This window comes from Diplotaxodon limnothrissa, linkage group LG6 (genome assembly GCF_057381915.1).
Source record: "Diplotaxodon limnothrissa isolate DT_005_m linkage group LG6, D_limnothrissa_male_GT1.1, whole genome shotgun sequence".
Classification (NCBI taxonomy): domain Eukaryota; kingdom Metazoa; phylum Chordata; class Actinopteri; order Cichliformes; family Cichlidae; genus Diplotaxodon; species Diplotaxodon limnothrissa.
The window spans coordinates 19,766,346-19,786,225 of record NC_140601.1 but is presented as its reverse complement, the minus strand read 5'-3'; the positions used below and the strand labels follow the sequence as shown (position 1 = coordinate 19,786,225).

The 19,880-nt window shown below is 42.0% G+C and overlaps 1 protein-coding gene across 1 annotated transcript; it reads left to right on the top strand.

Moving 5' to 3' along the window:
* Nucleotides 1–4,714: 4,714 nt before the first annotated feature.
* Nucleotides 4,715–19,825, top strand: LOC146630434 (calcium uniporter protein, mitochondrial-like). The gene is made up of 8 exons (XM_085355841.1): nt 4,715–4,959; nt 16,457–16,526; nt 16,708–16,878; nt 17,837–17,941; nt 18,092–18,252; nt 18,400–18,603; nt 19,196–19,312; nt 19,541–19,825. Exons 1-8 carry the CDS (start codon nt 4,852–4,854, stop codon nt 19,616–19,618), a joined length of 1,014 nt encoding a protein of 337 aa, XP_085211967.1. The 5' UTR covers nt 4,715–4,851; the 3' UTR covers nt 19,619–19,825.
* The last annotated feature ends 55 nt before the right edge of the window (nt 19,826–19,880 follow it).

Sequence of the window (19,880 nt, the reverse complement as noted above, 5' to 3'; positions counted from 1 at the left end):
GTCACTCATGTAAGACTATGTTCTTTCATCTGGTCGCTGGTTTCTGGTGTTAAACTTGTGCCTTTCCATAGTTATGTTTGTTTGAGGATTACACAGTTCGTGGAATTTGCGTTTGAGACATTCCGGGTCTTCTCTCAATTTTGCTCCAGTCATTAATCGTCTGTGTTCCCCTTCCCCCGCGTACACGAAGGCACGCTCCCACTCGATATCTTCAGAGCTGGCCAGATTTACCAGGATGAACGCTCTAGTTCTGGCATCTTTATAGGAATGGGTAGCGGCTGTGAATATGTCGTATTCTTGCTCAAACACACGCCACTTTTCGGCAACTGAACACCAATGGTTCTGGTCTACGGAATCAGTCCGACATGGTCGTTGATGCTTAATAGCTTTCATTAAAAGAATTTCATCAAATTGATCATCGATTTCAGCCCAGAGCTTGTTGGTAAGCCTCGTGTAGATGGCTACAACTTCTTCCTGACTGATGACTGCGACTGATTTTTTTACCACTCGCTTAACCAGTTCTTCCATACACATTTCCAACAAAAATCTGTAATCTTTTTTCTGTTTTCTTTGTTGTCTATTAGAGTTCCAGGTTCGTCTTTTCGTGTTGTTTTGTGATTTTGTATTAAAATGTTTTTCCTGCCAATACAGCGGTAACAAGTGTGATTATGAATTTCTTCTTCTGTATTCGTCACAGGGCGTCAGGGGCTTTGCATTTTCTTTACGCTGTGAAATAGCAGCTGGCACAGTGATTTGATGCACCCACAAACTGATGCAACTGAATTAAATTCAGCTGTCATTATGATTTTTAAACTTATGGATGTAGGCTGTGTTGGAATTCTGCATGCAGCACAGACTGAGGCAAAACAGTCGGCCTACACATGAAAAAAACTCACGTATGCAACTTGGTCTCTTGGAGAGAGAAAGAGCACTATATAGTGTATATAGTGTAGTATATAGTGTATATCTGTATAGATTAGCTCACTGTTAGTAAATCACACAAAGAACATCCACGTTTGTTGTTGTTAAAGCAAACGGACCAAAGCACATAGACCCGGGAACATGGTGCGTTGTCTGATGCTTCATCTGTAGTTCTTCAGTTTTAACAGCAGCTGGAGCTGAAAACTCCACTCAGCTGCTGTGTTTAACAAATGGCTCAGTCCTTTTTCCATTTATTCATAGGACTCTTTCCAAAAAATAGTGGAGGCTCAGAGAAGACCCCACTATTTTTATTCAGGAAACCAAACTTTTTATTTTAGGTTTTAAAGGCACAACACATAATGTCACATAATGTGACTACAAACTGCCAGATACTAGTTTAGGCTCTAGTAACTGAAGGGCTAATGTTTGAAACGGTTGTCAAAGGACAACTGTAGCTTATTTTGATAATCTGGTACAAGAGATTGTTGAATATGTTGTTGATATATTACTTTTGAGTCATTATTTTTAATGATCATCAGAACAGATGTTTTAGGTAGCTGATGAAAATAGTCATATTCACACGACTACCTTGATAATAATAATGATAACATAATTAAGTGTACTACTACTACTACTACTACTAATAATAATGATAATAACATTTTAAGAAAACAGCTTGGAAACATTCACTTCATCTTTTAGAAACAAGCTTTACACCATATCAGTGCTGACTGTGAGGATGGGAAACATACTATTCTTATAGTATGTTATATAATATAGGAGTTACTCTAAGCTAAGAACAATTTCCTTGGTGTTAAATTGCAGCTTCACTAAAGGTTAAGGGGGCAGTGCACAGCACTTTAAAATCCTCGGTGGAAACTTGATCTCAGCAAAGCTGCAAAAAAACTTCAAGAGCGAGAAACACAAAGGAGCACTGACTGTCACACACTTTGCTCCTAAATCATCAGACCACCGCCACACTGTTTATGGGGAGTCACACGTTTCATAAATGTCAAATGTTGCAGGAATTACACGAGTGATGCACACACTTCAGCTAAAGTATAAAAGAGAGGTATGCAAAAGCCTCCCCATCCACATCCTGTACATTTTTTACAGATATTAAAATACTTAAACTGACACAACTGTTTATTTTGGACTCGTTTTGGAGTCATTGTTTAAACTCTGAATCTGTCACAAACTCAGAATGCACACAATGTGTGAAAGTGATGTCAACAGACTATCTTACAGTCACAAAGACAGTCTCATTTTGCAGAAATTATGTTCCTTTTAGCGCCCACAAGATGGTGCCAAGTATCCATAAGATACAAACCTTCTGAGGAGTACACCAGTCCTGATATTCCACCTATCCAGGGCCGTGTTGCGGGGGCACCAGCCCAAGCAGAGAAGCCCAGACCTCCCTCTCCCCAGCCACCCCCTCCAGCTAGTCTGGGGGAACACCAAGGCGTTCCCAGGCCAGCCGAGAGATATAATCTCTCCAGTTTATAGCCTTGCTGTTAAAATATCTTCACTCTTCTTTCATCATTCTTCATAGTGGAAAAATGCTTTAAGGAGACAACAGCTCGTAGTTTAGAAGGGCATTCAAACATTAAATGAAGATAAAATGAAAGTCATAAATTACAATGTGTTAATTCCCGCTCGGTGATCACTTGGACTTTCAACGTTTTGTCATCACAGATATGGAATCACTCCATGCATCACCTCGCTATTAAATAATTAACTACTACATAATTCTCTGTGCAAGCAGATTTTGTTATTAAAGTGAAGCTTCTTTCAACGGCCCGAAGCACATTTGCCAACTCATTAGAAAATGAAACCTGGCTCATTTCCCCTGAATAACTTCATTCAGCGAGAGAGCCCTGCTGCAGTCTTAATCCACCAGCGTGTGGCCAAAACGAGAGCATAAATCTAGCAGCAGGTGACGGGTAACAGATGACCAGAAGAACAACAACAACTAAGCAGAAAACTTCACCGTAAACAGCATTCAATTTCACTGTGTGTGCTAATAAGGCAACAATTCCTTGCAGTTTGTCTGCAAAATCTTGGACAAATGCACATTTAAATCAAAGTAATCTGTCAGTAAAACAGCCTCAGTGGCCACAGGAGCATATCGATTTCATCTAGCCTTTCCGTCATGCATCTTCTCTCTGGGAGTATTGATGCCTCTCACCAGTCTTTAAAGACTCACCACTGTGGACTAAAGCAGATTGCATGAAGAAAGAATCTCTGACAAATGAAGAGTGGCTTTTAGGAATCACCCCCCCTCTTAGTATAGAAGAGGGTCCATTGTGTTACTGTTTGATAAAATGCCACATAAATCTAGTAGAGAAGAAGACGCCACAATGTGCAGAACATAATTTTCAACTGTGCGCTCAAAGAAAGTCACTGTTGTCACGCTTCAAGGCCAGCAGGTTAAAAAGACAGCTTACACTGTGCTGATCAAGTGTTTGCCTTAACTATGGTATACTTAAATATTAATGAACAGGCTAATATAAGTGCATTTTTCCAGACTGGCATTTGGTCCAGTGTGTGGGGTACTTTAGAAAAATGAAATGCATACACAGTGGAGGTAAATATTTTAAACTCAGTGGTGATTAATGACAGTAATGTTCCATTGTTCCATTACCTTCAGCATTTATTACAGCTTTTCCCTAACTTAGTGTATTCCACCCCCGAAAAAAAGTTCAGATTCTTCAAGGCATGGAAAGCGAGACCTACAGGGCTGTGCTGAAGTGTGTAGCACTGGGATGTTGCCAGTTCCTGTGGGCTGCAGTGTGAGGTGTCTGTTGGTGGGGCCTGTTCCAGATCTGAGAGCTCGAAGGCTGTTTCATCCATTGTGTTTCGCCTCAGGGTCTCTGGACCTGTTCTCTAAACAGTCGCGCATTGTGGTGGAATGCTGCAGAATTATCCACCACGAATGCCAGGGCCCAAGGTTTCTCAAAAAAACTTTACATTGCCGCTTCACCTGTCAGTGCTTTTAATATTGTGGCTGACTGGAGTATTATAAATCACCGGATGGGAGTGTTCATGACAGATTTATCTGACCTGTCTGCTTTCAAGACCATTTGTCTCGATTATGCTCGCATTTTCTGTGACACAATACACCAGCCGTAGCACATACTTCGCTCTGGGGATGATACACAGAACGCAGTGTGAACATTTTTCATTGTGTGCACAGCTTCCTACTGCTTGCACTGCAGTAGATTATGGTCTATGAGCCCAACCTCACTGGACAGCAGGATACCTCTCTGCACAACACTCAATCTATTATTTTTATGTGCTCCCCCTGTTGGCTGACAGCTGAAATGCAGTCCTTGCTCATACGTAACACCGTGATTTGAAAGTTCGCTTTATCTCTAAGGGCCTATTTTAATGTGGGATCAGAGGAAATCGATTTGTGGGTGGAATGCTTAAAGTGGAGCTCTTGGCCTAGTTCACCCTTTGAAGTTATGAAGACTTCAAAGTGTAACGTTACAACGGCTCCAGCCCTAATAAGCCTCATATAAATTTGTTATTTTAGCGATCAGACCAACTCGTGATGATTCGTGAGAGGAGAGGGGGTGATGTTTGGGATGTCGGCTTACAGTCCCGTGAGCCTGGCAGGCGCATATGCTTCCCACTTGCTGTTTCACGCAAAACAGACCCAACAGAAAGAAAGAGGAGGGGTGGGGGACAAAGGAAGCGGAGTCTGGCAGAGAGCGCGCGGGTGTAGTCAGGAGGAAATGGTATGCAGCTCAGCCTGCTCTCTTCCTCCTCTTCCTCCGGGTCCCGTAGCGATCCTCCTGTCTGTTGCTATACGCACAGACAGCAGCCCGTTTTAAAGTGAAACACGGAGCTCTGAGGCACTCGTCCTGGACCTCTCTCCTCCCGGCATGCCCCAGCGAGGCGGCTAAAAACGGTTACCGGCTGACGATGGCTTCGGTGCGGGCGGTGTGCAAAGTTGCGACGGGACTCGTGGGAAGTGTTCAGACCCTACGCTGCGGTCTCAGACCCGCTCGCCCGGTTACATTTCTACACCAGGTAAATAAACGCTGTACTCTGAGTCCCTCGTGGGCGTCACAGTGTAAAGTGTGCCGTGGCTTCCTGTTGAAGCACAAGACGCTGTTTTTGTCTCTATTTTGAGCGCTTCTCAAAAACTTTTTTTCGTTTTCCTGTCGTCTCTATGCCTGCGGAGCCTGTACAGAAGATCTGGGAGTATCGATCCAAATATCGAGGCTATCGATACAAAAGTGTCTGATCGATACTAGTGATAGGATCTATACTGTACTACTAGCTTCAGATTTATTGATTTATTAAGTGCTTTAAGGAGAGGTAGATTAAAATTTCAGGCTATTAAAAACTGTTTCAAAATATATGAAAAGCTGTTTTGGTATTTATTGTGGAAAGTAAAAATCACATTGATTTAGTGATCATTAAAATGTGTTCATAATTTGCAAATGGACAATGATTCGTCCCATAAGTCACGAGACACTGCTCACCCATACAAAACCTGCCATGATAGAGTAAAAGTATTGGTATCGGTATTGGCAATACTGGCCCTGTATTTACTTGGTATTGGACGTATACTTGGTATTGGACGTATAGCTGCATGCAGTCACCCATCAACAAACGTGTCCAGCCCACAGTCAGGAAATAGTGCAGCAGGGAAATGCTGCAGAAAGTGAAAACCCACGCTCCATCACAGCATCATCTTGAGATTTTATTTATTTTTTGTAGTGAAGCTTTTACTCACAGTTTTATTAAGGCACCAGTTCAGCCCACATCTTTTATCGCTCGCTGCATGAAATTGCTTTGGTCAGCTCAGCTGCAGGCAGGCAGATCTCAATTAGGGTGCCTCAAATCTGTGAGTGTGCAGGGAGAACAGTGCACACTGTTTTGTTTTTTTCTGTTTTGCTCGGTGCAATCAGAGCCTCCATAGATGGATGCTGAGATAGAGTTTGTTGGATTGGAAGAAAAAGGAAGCTGTCAGAGGGGCAGGATGCAGTGACTCACTCCTACAAGCCAGAATGACTAAGATGAGTTTTATTTTTAGACTGGACTGTATATAAAAGTGGAGCTTCAGTAAGCGAAATCCTTACAGCAACCCATGTTTCAGCAAAAAGAATACAATTCATATCGGCTGCAAAAAGAACAGAGTTAGTGTGTTTTATAAAGTCGTTTTCAGAATTTCTTTCCATTTTATTTGGCAGTTTAGAAGACAGGAAGTGAAACAATAAAGACTGGGAATGCTCTGCCACAAAGGTTTTGTGGTCTTTAACCTCCTCATTCTGTAGACCGGCCTATATTGAGCGATAGATAGATTTCAGTTAGACTATAAAATGTTCCGTTTCTCTGCTTTTTGTAATTTTCTTTCCCCAGCCAGAAACGTATCAACCTCAGAGGAGAATCTAAATTACATTACCTCCCAAAAACGGGCCATTCAGAGTGAAAGTGTCTTTTGTAAAGGAGCAGCTGGGCCACAGAATGTTTTTAATAGGAATGTAATGCACTTAGAAAAGCAGAGAGCATGGCTGCATGCAAATGTACAGATCTGGCTTTTAGAATCCACACAGCGAGTTGCCAATTTTTAATCAGATTCCTTCCAATGCAGTGTATCAGAGGACTTGATTGAGTGCAGGAGGCAGAGGTCACTCTGAAGATTGTACATGAGACAGCAGAAAGCTAGGTTCACATAAATCCTCAGTTCAAAACCACCGTGTAAGAGTACGTACAGCTACTAAGCACTGTGAGCAGCCTGTGGCCTAAGTTGCTCAGAATTCAGATATGATCTCTTTTGGGTGTCTATAGGGCGATATTCATATTCAGGCCACGTCTTTTATGAATTTGTAACACAAGCCTTTCCCTGTTGAGATTCCACTAGAGACAAAACATTCAATATCACCTTTTTGCAAAAGTTTCACCAGAGACGTGACAGGGAGTTAGGGCTTCTCCGTCACTGCTGTAATGCTATACAGGTAAACATATAACACAAGGATGTTTTAATTCTCAGGAGGCTGAGAGAAACCCGACTGGCCTGCAGGAAACTCAAGTGCTGCTCGCTGTTAGTTGTTTGCAGTTTCACACATTCAGATGAGAGAATCGATATCAGCGTTGTTTCTGTGCATCCACAAAAGTGCTGAATCAATGGGGCTAAGCAGGATGAAAAAACGCAAAAGCATTAGTTTAGTGTATTGAATATGTGTTGAATGCTAAAATGAGACGTCAGGCTTTTGGGAGCATTTATAATACGGGTCTGTTTGAACAGCCCTTGAGGCGCAATGGCAGGACACATGATAAAGTCATCTGCAAGTGAGTTTGTTTGCAGCCTACTTCTAAAAAATGTTCTCCCGTTCCCGGTGAAATCCGCCGCTGCTCTGGCCGACTAGTTGAACAATCAGCATTTGGCGGATGCACAGTGTCATCCACGCTGAGCATCATGCAGTTGGGAATTTAGTAAAGGACACAACCGGGGTAGGATAAATTAGGCATAACTATTTGCTCATTTTTTTATTGTCTTGGCACTGGGCAGGCAAACACTGTAAAATCTAATTTGAAGAAGCCTGACAACCAAGTGTGGCCATGCCAGATGCAGATACTTGTATTCATTAGGGCAACAAATAAAGTGACTGTTAATTGTAAGAAGGCTCAGCAGATATCAAGAACTGATCTCGTCATCTGTGGTCCAGCGTTGCTTAAAGAGGAAGCCGTTGCTCAATACAATAATGTGTAGAAAGAACAGTACTGTGGTTTGGTGAGAGTGCAGCGAGCTTTAGAACTCGTTTTCATGATGTGATGTCAGACAGCAAGTTTCCTAAGTTTACTTCTTAAGAGGGGGAAAATTACATGTTTATGCAAGGTGTCATCAGAGGTTATGCAACAGCACTTCTTCAGCTTGAAAAGGTGGGGCAGGGTGACCTGAGAGGAGTAAAGAAGTTGAGCTAATAGAAAAGTTTGAATTGGAAAATGATCAGATAATGAATGACAACAGGCCCTAGATAAATGAAGCAACAAAAAAAAACAACGTGTAATTTTCATGTAATTTGTCTTTACGGACATGCCTCTCTTTGCGTAATTCGTGTGTGGAGTGAAACAGTAAACATGTTGTTACCATAAAAGCTTCCTAAACTGTGTTACGTCAAACATGAAAAGAGAGCGTCGTTGTCAGTGTCACTTTGACACTTTTCTGTTAAGTAAAAAAAACTATCACAAATGTACAAAAATAACACATTTGCCATTACACTAATGCCCTTCCTCTGTGTTATGTTGGCTCGCCCATCAGCAACTGGTGGATTGCACATAGAACAACATAGAATTTATTAAGTAGATGGGCCACTGGCATCGATGCAGGCTCTAGTTTTATGGTTGGGGGAATTCTTTGTAACATATTGTACTTTTTGTTGCCTGTAGACCTACATAGTTTTTTATGTTTATATAGTAAACACAGTAAACACATTGACTTTACATATAATCAAATGTTTTAAATAAATCAAATTGACTGCAGTCATAAAGGTGTGCATATGGTCAGCAACAATACGCAGGAAGGCCGTAGCCTCAAAGTGCGTAAAGAAAATATCACCACACCATAACACCACCACCTCCATCATCCTGAACCATTGAAAGAGGGCAGGATGGATCCATGCTTTTATCATCTTTATGCCATATTCTGACCCTACCATCCAAATGCTGCAGCAGGCAACGTTATTCCAATCTGCAGCCAGTTTCCTGTTCTTAGCCGGCATGAGTTGCACTCGGCATGGTCTTCTGCTGCAGCAGCTCATCTGCTTCAAGGTTCCACGTTGTATTAATTCAGAGATGCTCTTCTGCATACCATTGTTGTAACGAGGGGTTATTTGAGTTACTGTTGCCTTCCTGTCAGCAATCGGCACTCTGGCCATCAGCAGGGCTTTTTCTCTCAGAGAACTGCAGCTCACTGTATATTTACTCTTTCAGACCATTCTCTGTAAACATTAGAGATGGCTCATCAGCATTTTCAGAACTACTCAGACCAGCCCATCTGGCACCAACAACAATGCCACGTTCAAAGTCACTTAAACCACCTTTCTTCTCTGTTCTGATTCTGGGTTTGAACTTCAGCAGCTCAGCTTGACCACATCTACAGGCGTATCTAAAATTAGATAATAATAGTTCTCAGTTCAATCGATATTTTTACAATAGCATTAATACACATAAAGCTAAAAAAACATATTATTCCTAATCTGTGCCACAACAGTCGCTGATAAACTTAGAACAGATTTAAAGCACATCCAGTCAAAGGAACATTCCAGTAGCTCGCTTAATACCATGGTAATGGTGCCGCTGTCTTTACAGAAGCATGTGCACAGTGGGTGTGACGGTGTTGACCCTGCATTGTTATGGTCTTGTGATAACAGCCCATCAGAGCACTGCACTGTGTGTGATAAGTAGTGAAAGTTGCTCTGGTGTTTATAGTCACAAGTAAACTCCTCTTCAATCCTCGTGTAAATGAGGGCATTTTTCTCACTGAGGGTTTAATAAGTAAACTCATTATAGCTGATACTCATCTATATGGGCTGTTCTTGTCCTGTTGCGACCTTGTGATGAAGCATTGCTAAGCCATGTGTCACTAAAGTGTTAATGTGAATCACTCAGAGGGTTTTTTGTATCGGCTTTGCGTTTGTTTTTCTGCTCCTTTTTAATCAACTTTTTTAGATCCGTCTGTTCTGGACCTTTGCGAACACCACATGAATTCCTTAATTTCTGCCCTCCTGTTTTTTTCCTCCTCCTCCATGTTTTTCAGTATTCAGCTCCTTCTCTGTGGCATTCAGGGTTGAAAGTTGTACCACTCTTTGCTGAGATAAGCTTGGGGAATGATGAGTTGCTTAAAATGTGGACGTTTGGACTGAGAGATGACTAACTGTAAGATTAAATGGGCTAAATGTGAGTACGTGCTCCGCCCTTTTTAGTGCAGTTGTACAGTGGTCGCAGATGGGAACGCTCTGCTTGTTGCGCCTTCCTTTTAAAGCTCACTTTGTATTTCCAGAAGCCATTTTTGATTTGGAGAAATTGGTTTTGTGTGTGTGCTGCTATTTGTCTAATAGTGTTACAAAACGTTTTATTCATTGTATTTGCATGAAACACAACCTCAGCCTCGTGTTCGTACAGCACACCAACCCCGCAGTCATCTTCTTCCCGCTTCCCACCTTCTCTTTGTTCTCTTAAGCGATCCGGATCATTAACTGAGTAGGAGAAGATAAATGGTTCAATGCAAATCGTTTTCATGCCAGAGTGCTGGCTGTTCTCAATCATAATGGCAACACAGAGTAATTCAATTTCTCCTCCTGGCAGCCGTAGTTTATCACGCTTGCACATTTTTCTTTATGCCTCGGGTCATGCTGGGTAGTAGGGCTGGGCGATATATCGAGTTTTTTAAAAATATCGATATATTTTCATACGAGATATAAGATGTGACAATATCGTTTATATCGATATAGTCTATGTTACGTTATAATTATACTTGTGGAGCCGCAGGTTTGCCTCTCTTTCGTCCACTTTTGTCTCTACGCAACGTTACTCTGCCTCGCCTCTCCTTCACTGAACACAACTCCCCCTCCCCCATAGCTTCACCTGCAGGCAATGACAAGATGAAAGCGGAAAATCTCCGTTAGCGAGTTACCGTGCGTGGGGCTGGACGGCGTCAACGTGTTAGCGAGCTAACCGCGCTAACGAGCTAACCGCGCTAACGACATGCAGCCCGGAGGAGCTGCACGGCCTAAAATCCTTTCATTTTCTCAAAAATCGACAGCGCGCCTTATGTATGAATTCTGGTTGTGCTTGCTGACCACAAACCGATTTTATGTGGTACACAGCGCTCAGCAATCTGTCAAAAAATGTTTTAATATGACTTTGCTAAGCTACGGAGCTACACCGCTTGATGTCGGAGGATTACGGCTACCGGGGAGGAGCCTCGCGGAGTGATACGTACTGTGTGTGTATAAGGACCATAAATGGCACCTGTTCAGAGACGTGGTGCAGCTGTGAAATCTGTCTCTTTGTTATTATGCTCAGCGTCTATTAGTTTACATTTTGACTGCACAATTGTGAGCTTTTTGTTATGCACAAAAACAACATTGTTTTCTTTTATTTATGGACCATGATTATTTAATAAATGCTGATAATTTATTTTTGAGTAATTTCTTCATGTACATCTACGCTGTATGTAAATAAAAGTGCCCGTGTGACATCTGGGACACAGTGTGACTAAGAACTCTCTTTTTGTTCTTAACTTATGGCTTTAAAAAAAATATCGAGATATATATCTTATATCGCCATCCAGCTAAAAAATATCGAGATATGAATTTTGGGTCATATCGCCCAGCCCTACTGGGTAGACACTGTAAGTTATTCTCTTATGATTCCTTATGCGACGGCAAAAATCTCTTTCCCCTTTGCTTGGCAATATCAAATCTGTGGCCAGAGTGGGAGCCGATTCCTTTAGGAGGCCATAGCTCAGTTGTGACAGGATTGATAATGGAGGGAACTGATGGAAGACTGCAGGGAAAATGAGGCTGGCGATAGACGCCGATCATTACTGGAGCAGCAAGCCACAGCCTCTGCGTGAGGAAGGAGAGAGGCTGGCAGATTGTCACCATATTCCCAAGTTTTCACCGCCCGGCTTCTCTCTCCTCCTTCCCTGTTTGCATGACATAAATAAAAAATGCTTAGCTCACGGCGTAAATACACCTTCAGCTGATTGTTCTGTGAAAGAACAGTTGGATGAAACGATTCGGTGATGAGGGGCAGATGTGCAGTGATGTTCCCTGCAGCTCCAGGAATGTGTGAAGGACAATAGATAGACAACGACCACTCTGCGCTCTGAATATTGATGCGCTGCGTATCAGGGAAGTGTGTTTTGTTTTGATAAGAAGACAAATTTAGGCAATGGCAATTTCTGCCAAAGCAGAGAGCCCAATCGTTTCTCCGAGTCAGGCGTGTTTTGTGCCATGAGAGGCATTCGGTTAGCTGTTACTCATGTGTTTGTCATGTGTGGGCTTGTTCAGGCACTACAGTCTTCAACTTGCAGGATGGGATAACCAGTCATGTATGTGTGCTGCATAAGCTATGGGCGGGCCCGGCTGTTTGCACTAGAGTAGCTCAAGTAAAACTTGAGCTCAGTGAAAATGAAGCCAAAGTGGAAGTTTCAATCTTCATATGCCACCATGTTAACATGTCAAACTGTGCAGGAGAAATAAGCATGCTGATTGGGAGGTGGATGCCAGCACAGGCAGCTGTAGCTGATAACTGTTTGCCAATTTTAAACTCCATTAATTTGGGTCAGTGGAACTGAGAAATGTGTATTTGTTGATTGGTTGGCGAGTGTTTGCCGGAATTTGTGAGCAGCCACTGTGAAATTGATCGCTAAAGCCTCAGTCACACAGCCATAGAGACCAGTCACTGATCCCGTGACAGCTACAAATCATCATGGGACCTTCTGCTCAGCCGCTTACAATTTACTTAACAACTTTACGGTCCAGAGATATTTGGATATATATAATAATAATAATATGTTTGAACATAAATGTCTCAAAAACTGTTAAAGATAGCATAAACATGAACCAGGACCTGCAACTGAACACTAATGCAAAATGATATTTTTTTAATTAAATTTTATATACAAAAATAAAGAAAATCTTCATTCAGCTTTCATGCTGGATTGAGCAAATATGTCAAGTTGTTCCACAGAAACAGAATATCAGTAGATAGTCTAACCCAAAGAAAAAAGTTTCCAGATAGAACTGTAATTATAATTAAGAAGTAATTGTATTACATAAGTGCATGTTTTTCATTTCCCAGACAATCTTTGTAGGCATGCACAATGTCCTGGAAGAGCTGGAAAACTCAGGTTAAATTAGAATGACACTAACAGGCACTCTGTCCCAGTTACAGCTCTGATCCATTTTCTTTATGGTAAGAAAGGCCATGTGTTATTTCAGGCTTTTGGTTGTAATAGTTTTTGAGATATTCATGTTCAAACACTGCCTATTTCAAGGTGAAAATTGAAAATGCAAATAAAAACATTTGATTTGGGCCTCAGTTTTCAGTTTCAAACCCTACAATCCACCATCCATCGCCTTCAGATGGTTCAAAATGCTGCTGCTCGCCTGCTAACCGGTACCAAACGGAGAGAGCATATAACCCCAATTTTAGCCTCTTTACACTGGCTCCCTGTCCCCTACAGGATCCAATTTAAACTCTTACTTTTTGTTTTTAAGTCACTCAACGCCCGAGCCCCCCCCTACTTGTCAGAGCTCCTCTCTGCCTATGCTCCAGGAAAACCCACGAGATCTAGTTCAAAACTATTGTTGTCCATTCCACGGACTAACCTCAAATCTCGTGGTGATAGATCCTTCTCTGTGGCAGGTCCCAGACTTTGGAATAGTCTCCCCTTTAATATTAGATCTGCTCAAACTCTTGAGCAATTTAAATCTTTACTAAAGACACACTTTTACACTCTGGCTTTTAACACATTATGACCCAAGCATTTTGGATTTATCTGAATTAGTTAGTATTGTTTCAATTCTTCTATTTTATTGTTTCTATTGTTATTATTGTATTACACTGTAGTTTTTAATTTTATTGTTATTGTTAAGCACTTTGTGCAGCATCGGCTGTTGGAAATGTGCTATATAAATAAATCTGACCTTGACCTTGACCTTGACTTTGGAGGTCATCTGTCACCCTGTAAATGTTGATCGGTTTGCTAGCATTCCCAAATTGTTCTTTAATGGGTTTTTTTCTTTGTAGCTGCCACAGGAAGGTAAGAGACAAACGAAGGTCAGTATTTATCATGCAGTGTGTTAGAGCCTATAATAACAGAGGGCTGAGAGCATGGCTTTGGAAGTGGACTATTATTCATTACACAGCCCTGAAGCTGTATTATCTGCCATGGTAGCCACATTGTGTTGATTTAAAAATGGGATTGGTAACGTGTGTACACAGAATATAAAATGCCTGTAGGCACTCAGCTGTTGAATTGTCTCCGGTCAGTGATCTCTCTCTCACACACACACACACACACACACACACACACACACACCCATTCAGCAAACAGTCTGTCCTCGTCCTTAATGCTTAACTTCAGCTCTGCTGTTTTCACATTAGCAGATCACCGATGCGCAAAGAGTGCAAAAACCTTCGCTGCGCTCACACCGGCCCTTAAACCGCTTCTGGCCTGAACTGTTTGCTAATGCGAGTCTAGTGTTGAATGCATTTTATTTCAAGCACCTATCGTGTGTGTTGGCAGTGAATGCCTGCAACTCTCAGTTTAATGAAGCACAATGACTGTTGGAGCAGAGGTGGCAAGTAAAAGGTTTTCCTAGTCTGTTGTTAAATATGCTGGGAAGGTGTTTGGTGTCAGAGGTTAACTCTGTAGTGACAGAATAACTAGATTATTTCTGGCCACTTTGGATAACGTGGTTATGTTTTCCGGGATTAATGTGACTGGGAGAAAAGTCAAATTTGGCAGCGCCTGAAAACAGCACACAAAGCACTTATCAATATTAAATCTCTCTGGGTGTGTTGGGCCACTTGTTGTCGATCTATTTTCGCTTGTGAGCCCTTAAAACAAAGCTCTGTCCCTCACTGTAGGTTATGGCCTTAATGTGGACATACCCATACAGGCCCAAATGGTTACCTGTGGTTTAATGTGGACTGCCCTACAGCATGCTTTGTGGGTCTACCCGCAGTGTTTTCTGGGCGAGTTGTTAGCAGGGAAGCAAAAGTATGTTTTTAGCCTCTCAAATGTTGTATATTTGAACATTTAAAGGCTAAATAAGTGTGGTATTGTCTGAGGAAAGTCAAGAGTGGCAGAAAGGGTCGTGCGTGACATTTATGAGGACAGTGAGACAGTGCTGAGGTGTGCAGCAGGGGTGGGACTCCTTGTCTGCATTGGTGAAGGACAGGTTTACAGGTAAGGTCAGACAGGAGTCTCTGTGGACTATGATTTTCACAGCCAACATTATGATCTGTAGTGAGAGTAGGGAGCAAGTATACGATGGAGAGAGGAGGAATGAAAGTCAGGTTGTGCAGGGTGGAGACACAGTAAGAGAGGCAAGGATGAGGTGGTTCGGACGTGTGCAGAGGAGGGGTAGTGGATATGTTGTAGATGGTCTCTATAAGGGATGGAGGGGAGGCGCGCTGTAAATGGATATTTAACTTGTTACGGGCAAATTATAGTGAGGGAGTGTCAGGATCTCACGATGTTCCTGTTCATTCTACTAATTCGACGTCTTTTACAGTCCTGATAAGAAAGCTGAGACTTTGACACTACAGCTTATTCAGGTTGCCTTACCCAGTGCACTGCAGCTTTTAGACATTTTTCAGTGTGTGCTATCAGACAGAAGGCACCTTCATATTGGTTTCACCGCAAGTGTGGGCAGCCCTTAATTGCTCTCTATCTCTATCTGGAGCAACTCGAATTTGACTCATGGGACCAATTTGCTTCACTCTTGCTGTCCACATTTTTCTTCATTGTGTGATACATAACCGATACACAAGCCCTTGTATCCTGAGGTTTTAGGTAATTGTCAGTAACTTTTTAAAGCACTTTCACAGTTTGCTTGAACCACTGCGGTACTAAAAGTTTTAGGCTAAGCTTCAGCTTAAAGTGCGTGTTACTTATTGCTCGTTTAAAACGTTTTCCCTCTTAAAGCGCTCACTCCAAAGCTGCGTGAGAAACGGCACATCTGGTCTCTTCGTGTCTATGTTCCTGTGATAGGAGACTTGCCTGCCCCCTTCCTCTCATGAAAACGGACAGCTCCCTTGTTCTTCTTTAATGTAATATTGATTGACCAAACTCCCAGCTTGAAGGTCAAGGGATGGGAGAGTGTCTGCAGCATCACTGGGCATTAGTGGGATGAAGATGTATCCAAGCGGGAACCCTTCTGACTTTCTGAGTGTGCAGATTGTGGTCAGATTTAGTGCGCTTTAGTATTTAGTGTGTTAAATTATGCTTGCAACTTAAATACCTGCACTGTGTAGGCATACAAGCATGCATTAAAAAGACGGCAGAAGGACTACGCCCAGTGAATGCCAAGCGTAGGACAAAGAAGTACTCCTGCTGATTAGAATAATGAACTTCTCAGTGGATGTGTTCTCCATACTCAGGAGTCTGGGAGAAACCTGAGGTCTCACTGTGTGACAGTACGTCTCATATTTACAAATGCACTTGTTTTTCATTTAAGCATTTAATACCATTGTCACAAAAAGAATTAAAGTCATGCATCAGTTTGTTCCTTGTGACATAAAAGCATATTAGGAAGCCATGGTGTAATTAAGCACCACCGTGAACTGGCTTGTGGCAGAAGGTTTCCAAGTGCTTCTTTTTGGTTGTTTGGATGCTTCCTTTTAGTATTCCGTGGATCTGTTTACTCTCCAACATCTGCTGACATGACAGTTTGCCAAGGGCGGGGTTTGTGTGTCTGTGTGTACGTGAGAACACAAAGAAAAAAACTGAGTCATTTCTTTCCTTTCATTCATTCTCCCTTCATATCCTTCTTTACAGGTTCAGCACAGAAGGCCTCCACTTGGAAGTTATCCAGCTCTTTTCTACGCTACAAATGCTCCCTCTAGTGGTAATATGATGTTATTACATCCACACAATATTGAACTTTTATGTCACACGTGTGCACCTGGTTTGTGACTTTACTTGTGGGTGGTTAGACTGGCCTTATCTGTGCACATAATTGGAATAATAAATGCAAAGCTTAACACTTAAACTGTCCATACCCCACCCCCACCCCCTTCACTGTGCAGCAGCTGCATCTTTGAAGTACAAACATGGGCGTTTGGTTCTGGAAGTCCCCTTGCCATCCAGGAATGAGAAGTGTCTGTTTTTTTTAAGGCCCATGTTGATGAGCGTGGGCGACTTGATCGGCGATCTGCAGAAAGAGGACCCAGGAGCTACCGCCTCAGTTCTCTCTAAAGGTAAGACATGCTCAGTATGCAACAGGTGCAGTCGGTCTGGTTCGCCGGGTTGCGCACAAAAAGGATGAACAATAGCCAGTCAAGCAAGATGCCTCCACAATAATCATTTACTCATTTTCACATTTACACTGAGCAGTTATCAGTTAATCACCTTCCACTGCGAGTACCTGTGGCTGTTTGTAGTACAATAGGTCACGGTTCCCTGCCCTTTAAAACAGGGCGGTGTCTGTTTTATGATCTTGTAGCACAGATCATTGCTTTTAAAAGAAATTCATAAACCGTGCAATTTTGGGGAATACTGCAGTGTATTTTACATGCAGATAGTCTTGCAAACCTCTGTGGCTCCTCAGTGAGCAGGAGGGAGTGGCACAAGGTTACACTGGTCTACACGATCTTCACACACCTGTGTCTCTCACCAAAGTTATGTGTTGCCTTGAGCGTGCCATGTTTTGACACAGTGGAGAAAAATAGGGCAATTTTCTGTAACAGTACTCCACGCTTCCTTTTCAAACTTCTAATCATTTTGTAGCCACTCACATCTGAGTTGGTATGGGAACCAGAGCGGTTAGGACGGGTATCTGATGCAGTCCTCCTTAAGTTACCTTAAGGGTAACTTGTGAAAAGTGTATTTTTCCATGAAGGAGACAGGTGAGGCAGGTTGTGGCAAAGATTTTTATCACTTTAGAAGACGGGACATGTTAGACCAGAGCAGCAGAGATTAGCAGATGACCTTTTTTCCACACAGCTCTCGTTCCCATACATGACCTGTAGTTATGCAGTGCTGAACTACATTCTTTAAGGTGTAAATTACTGACTTTGTCCATCACCGTGGGGTTTATTTGATAAACTTTTTGTTTCTTTCATGTTCTATTGAATTTGTTTGGTCCCTCTGCCAGCAAACCTTTTTTTTCACGGTATAAAAGATAAAGTTAATTCAGTTCAGCGCTTGCTTTGACAGATGGGGAGCGCATTGCCAACGGCACGCTGATCGATGCCCTGCTGGACAAGGACTTTCAGCTTGTCATCAACAATGCAGTTTATAATATCTGCGCTCCTGAAAGGGGTACATTTATCTCCATTCATAAATTCTCCATTTGGCAGTTTTCCAATTACACTTGATCCTGGTGATAAAATGTGGTTATTATCTTCCATTCTTCTCATATTTCACTTTTACTTTCTCCTCGTTGTCTGCCCTGTTGCGCCTCCGTTGCAGTGTGTGCATCTGCTGAGCACGCTATGGAGCTGGAGGACATGAAACATGTCGTGCACCTGCTGCACACGGCGCTCCACCAGCCCGAACACCAGCTGCTGAAGGAGAGGGAGCTCCTGGAGAAACTGGACAACCTCAAACAGGAGCTTTCTCCTCTGGAGAAGGTACTCGATGTGTTGCAACAACCACTCACCCATGAAATTACTTTATACCTTGTTATACTTGCTTGAAAGCTTCATTTAAAGGTAATGATGACATGTCAGCCTTAAAGACTTGGTAACCCATTTTTCTCTGCATTTTATTGGTGAAAGATGAAGGCAGACCTGTCCGGTAAAGCAGACTTCCAGACATCCAGGGCTCTGTATATTGGCCTGGCGCTGCTGTCCGTGCAGGGCGGCGCCCTGGCCTGGCTCACCTGGTGGGTCTATTCGTGGGACGTCATGGAGCCCGTCACGTATTTCATCACCTACTCGACCAGCATGGCAGCTTTCGCCTACTATATCCTCACCAAACAGGTAAGACTCAGAGACACCTGACTGACTTCACCGTTTTCCTCTAGGTGTAGATGACAGGTGCTCCTCAGGCCATTTCACAAGTTGTTCCTTCAGACTTGGGCGTGCGATTTATTGTGGACTGTGAAAACAACATGGAAGCTACAATAAAGATGTCCTGTATTGCTCTGAAGGGGTGAAGGCTGTTTGTAGTGTAAATAAATATGGCTCAACTTGACTTCTTATCAGGGTAACTGACAACTAGCAGTTAGAACCTATTACTCAGCAAGTCACGTACCAGAACTTTCACTGACTTTCAAAATGCTTTTCCTTTTAAATATTCTGATCATTTCAAGATCACATTTTGGGAAATACATCAATTTTCTCTGCCCAGTTAATAGTCTGGAAAAAACCATAAAATCTAGCCTAACTCTCTAGACCCAAGAAATGATAATAACCTCCTTTAGAAGGCTGATCTTACACTTTAGATGTTAAAAAAAAATCTAAAGTGTTACAACAAAACAAATTTTAGTTACACCTAATGCTCATTTGTGTAAAATTGTCATGTGTGCAGATATATTTTTAAATAATTAACCTACTTTGTTCTCTCCTACAGGATTATGTATACCCAGACGCCCAGGACAGGCAGTTCCTGCGTTATTTTTATAAGGGGGCCAGGAAAAAGAGATTCAACGTGGAAAAATACAATGAACTCAAAGACAAGCTGGCCCAGGTTGGCTGACTGTTTTGTTTTACAATAAATGACTAAATAGTCAGAATCTTTGTTACTGAATGTGTTTTTTTTTTCTTAAACAAATCTACAAGGAACTGTTTTGTTTTTTTTATTATTAAAGGAAATATCAGCCAAAAATAAAAGCTCTGATAAATTGTTTTCAGAGACCTGCAAAAGGTATGAACAACTGCTTTTACAGTCTTTGATTTTCTGTTTTCTGCGTTTCAGGTGGAGGAAGACCTGAGGCGTCTGAGATATCCAACCCAACTCCAGCTACCAATTGAACAAATCCAGCCAAAGCCATAAATGAAGCCAAGCCATGAATGATGGTCCCTCAAACTTTAACAGAGGAAAAACAAAACTAATTTTCCTGCTTTATTTTGATAATAGCATCTTTTTATCTCAAATCCATGAAATTGTTTTCTTTAAGTATTAATAATGATGCCAATTATATATCAAAAGAAAAAAAAAATAGAACAAAAATTGACTGCTAATGAAATGAAATGTTTCCCAAACCTCATTTGAATCTGGTGTCTTTCTGGTCTGATTGTGTGATTGTGAAGCGCTT

Excerpts from the sequence above, each read along its gene's own strand:
- LOC146630434 (XM_085355841.1), top strand. The coding sequence starts at position 4,852 with ATGGCTTCGGTGCGGGCGGTGTGCAAAGTTGCGACGGGACTCGTGGGA. Across the intron at positions 17,942-18,091 it reads TATCTGCGCTCCTGAAAGGG|TGTGTGCATCTGCTGAGCAC; the intron begins GTACATTTATCT and ends CCTCCGTTGCAG. Across the intron at positions 18,253-18,399 it reads AGCTTTCTCCTCTGGAGAAG|ATGAAGGCAGACCTGTCCGG; the intron begins GTACTCGATGTG and ends TATTGGTGAAAG.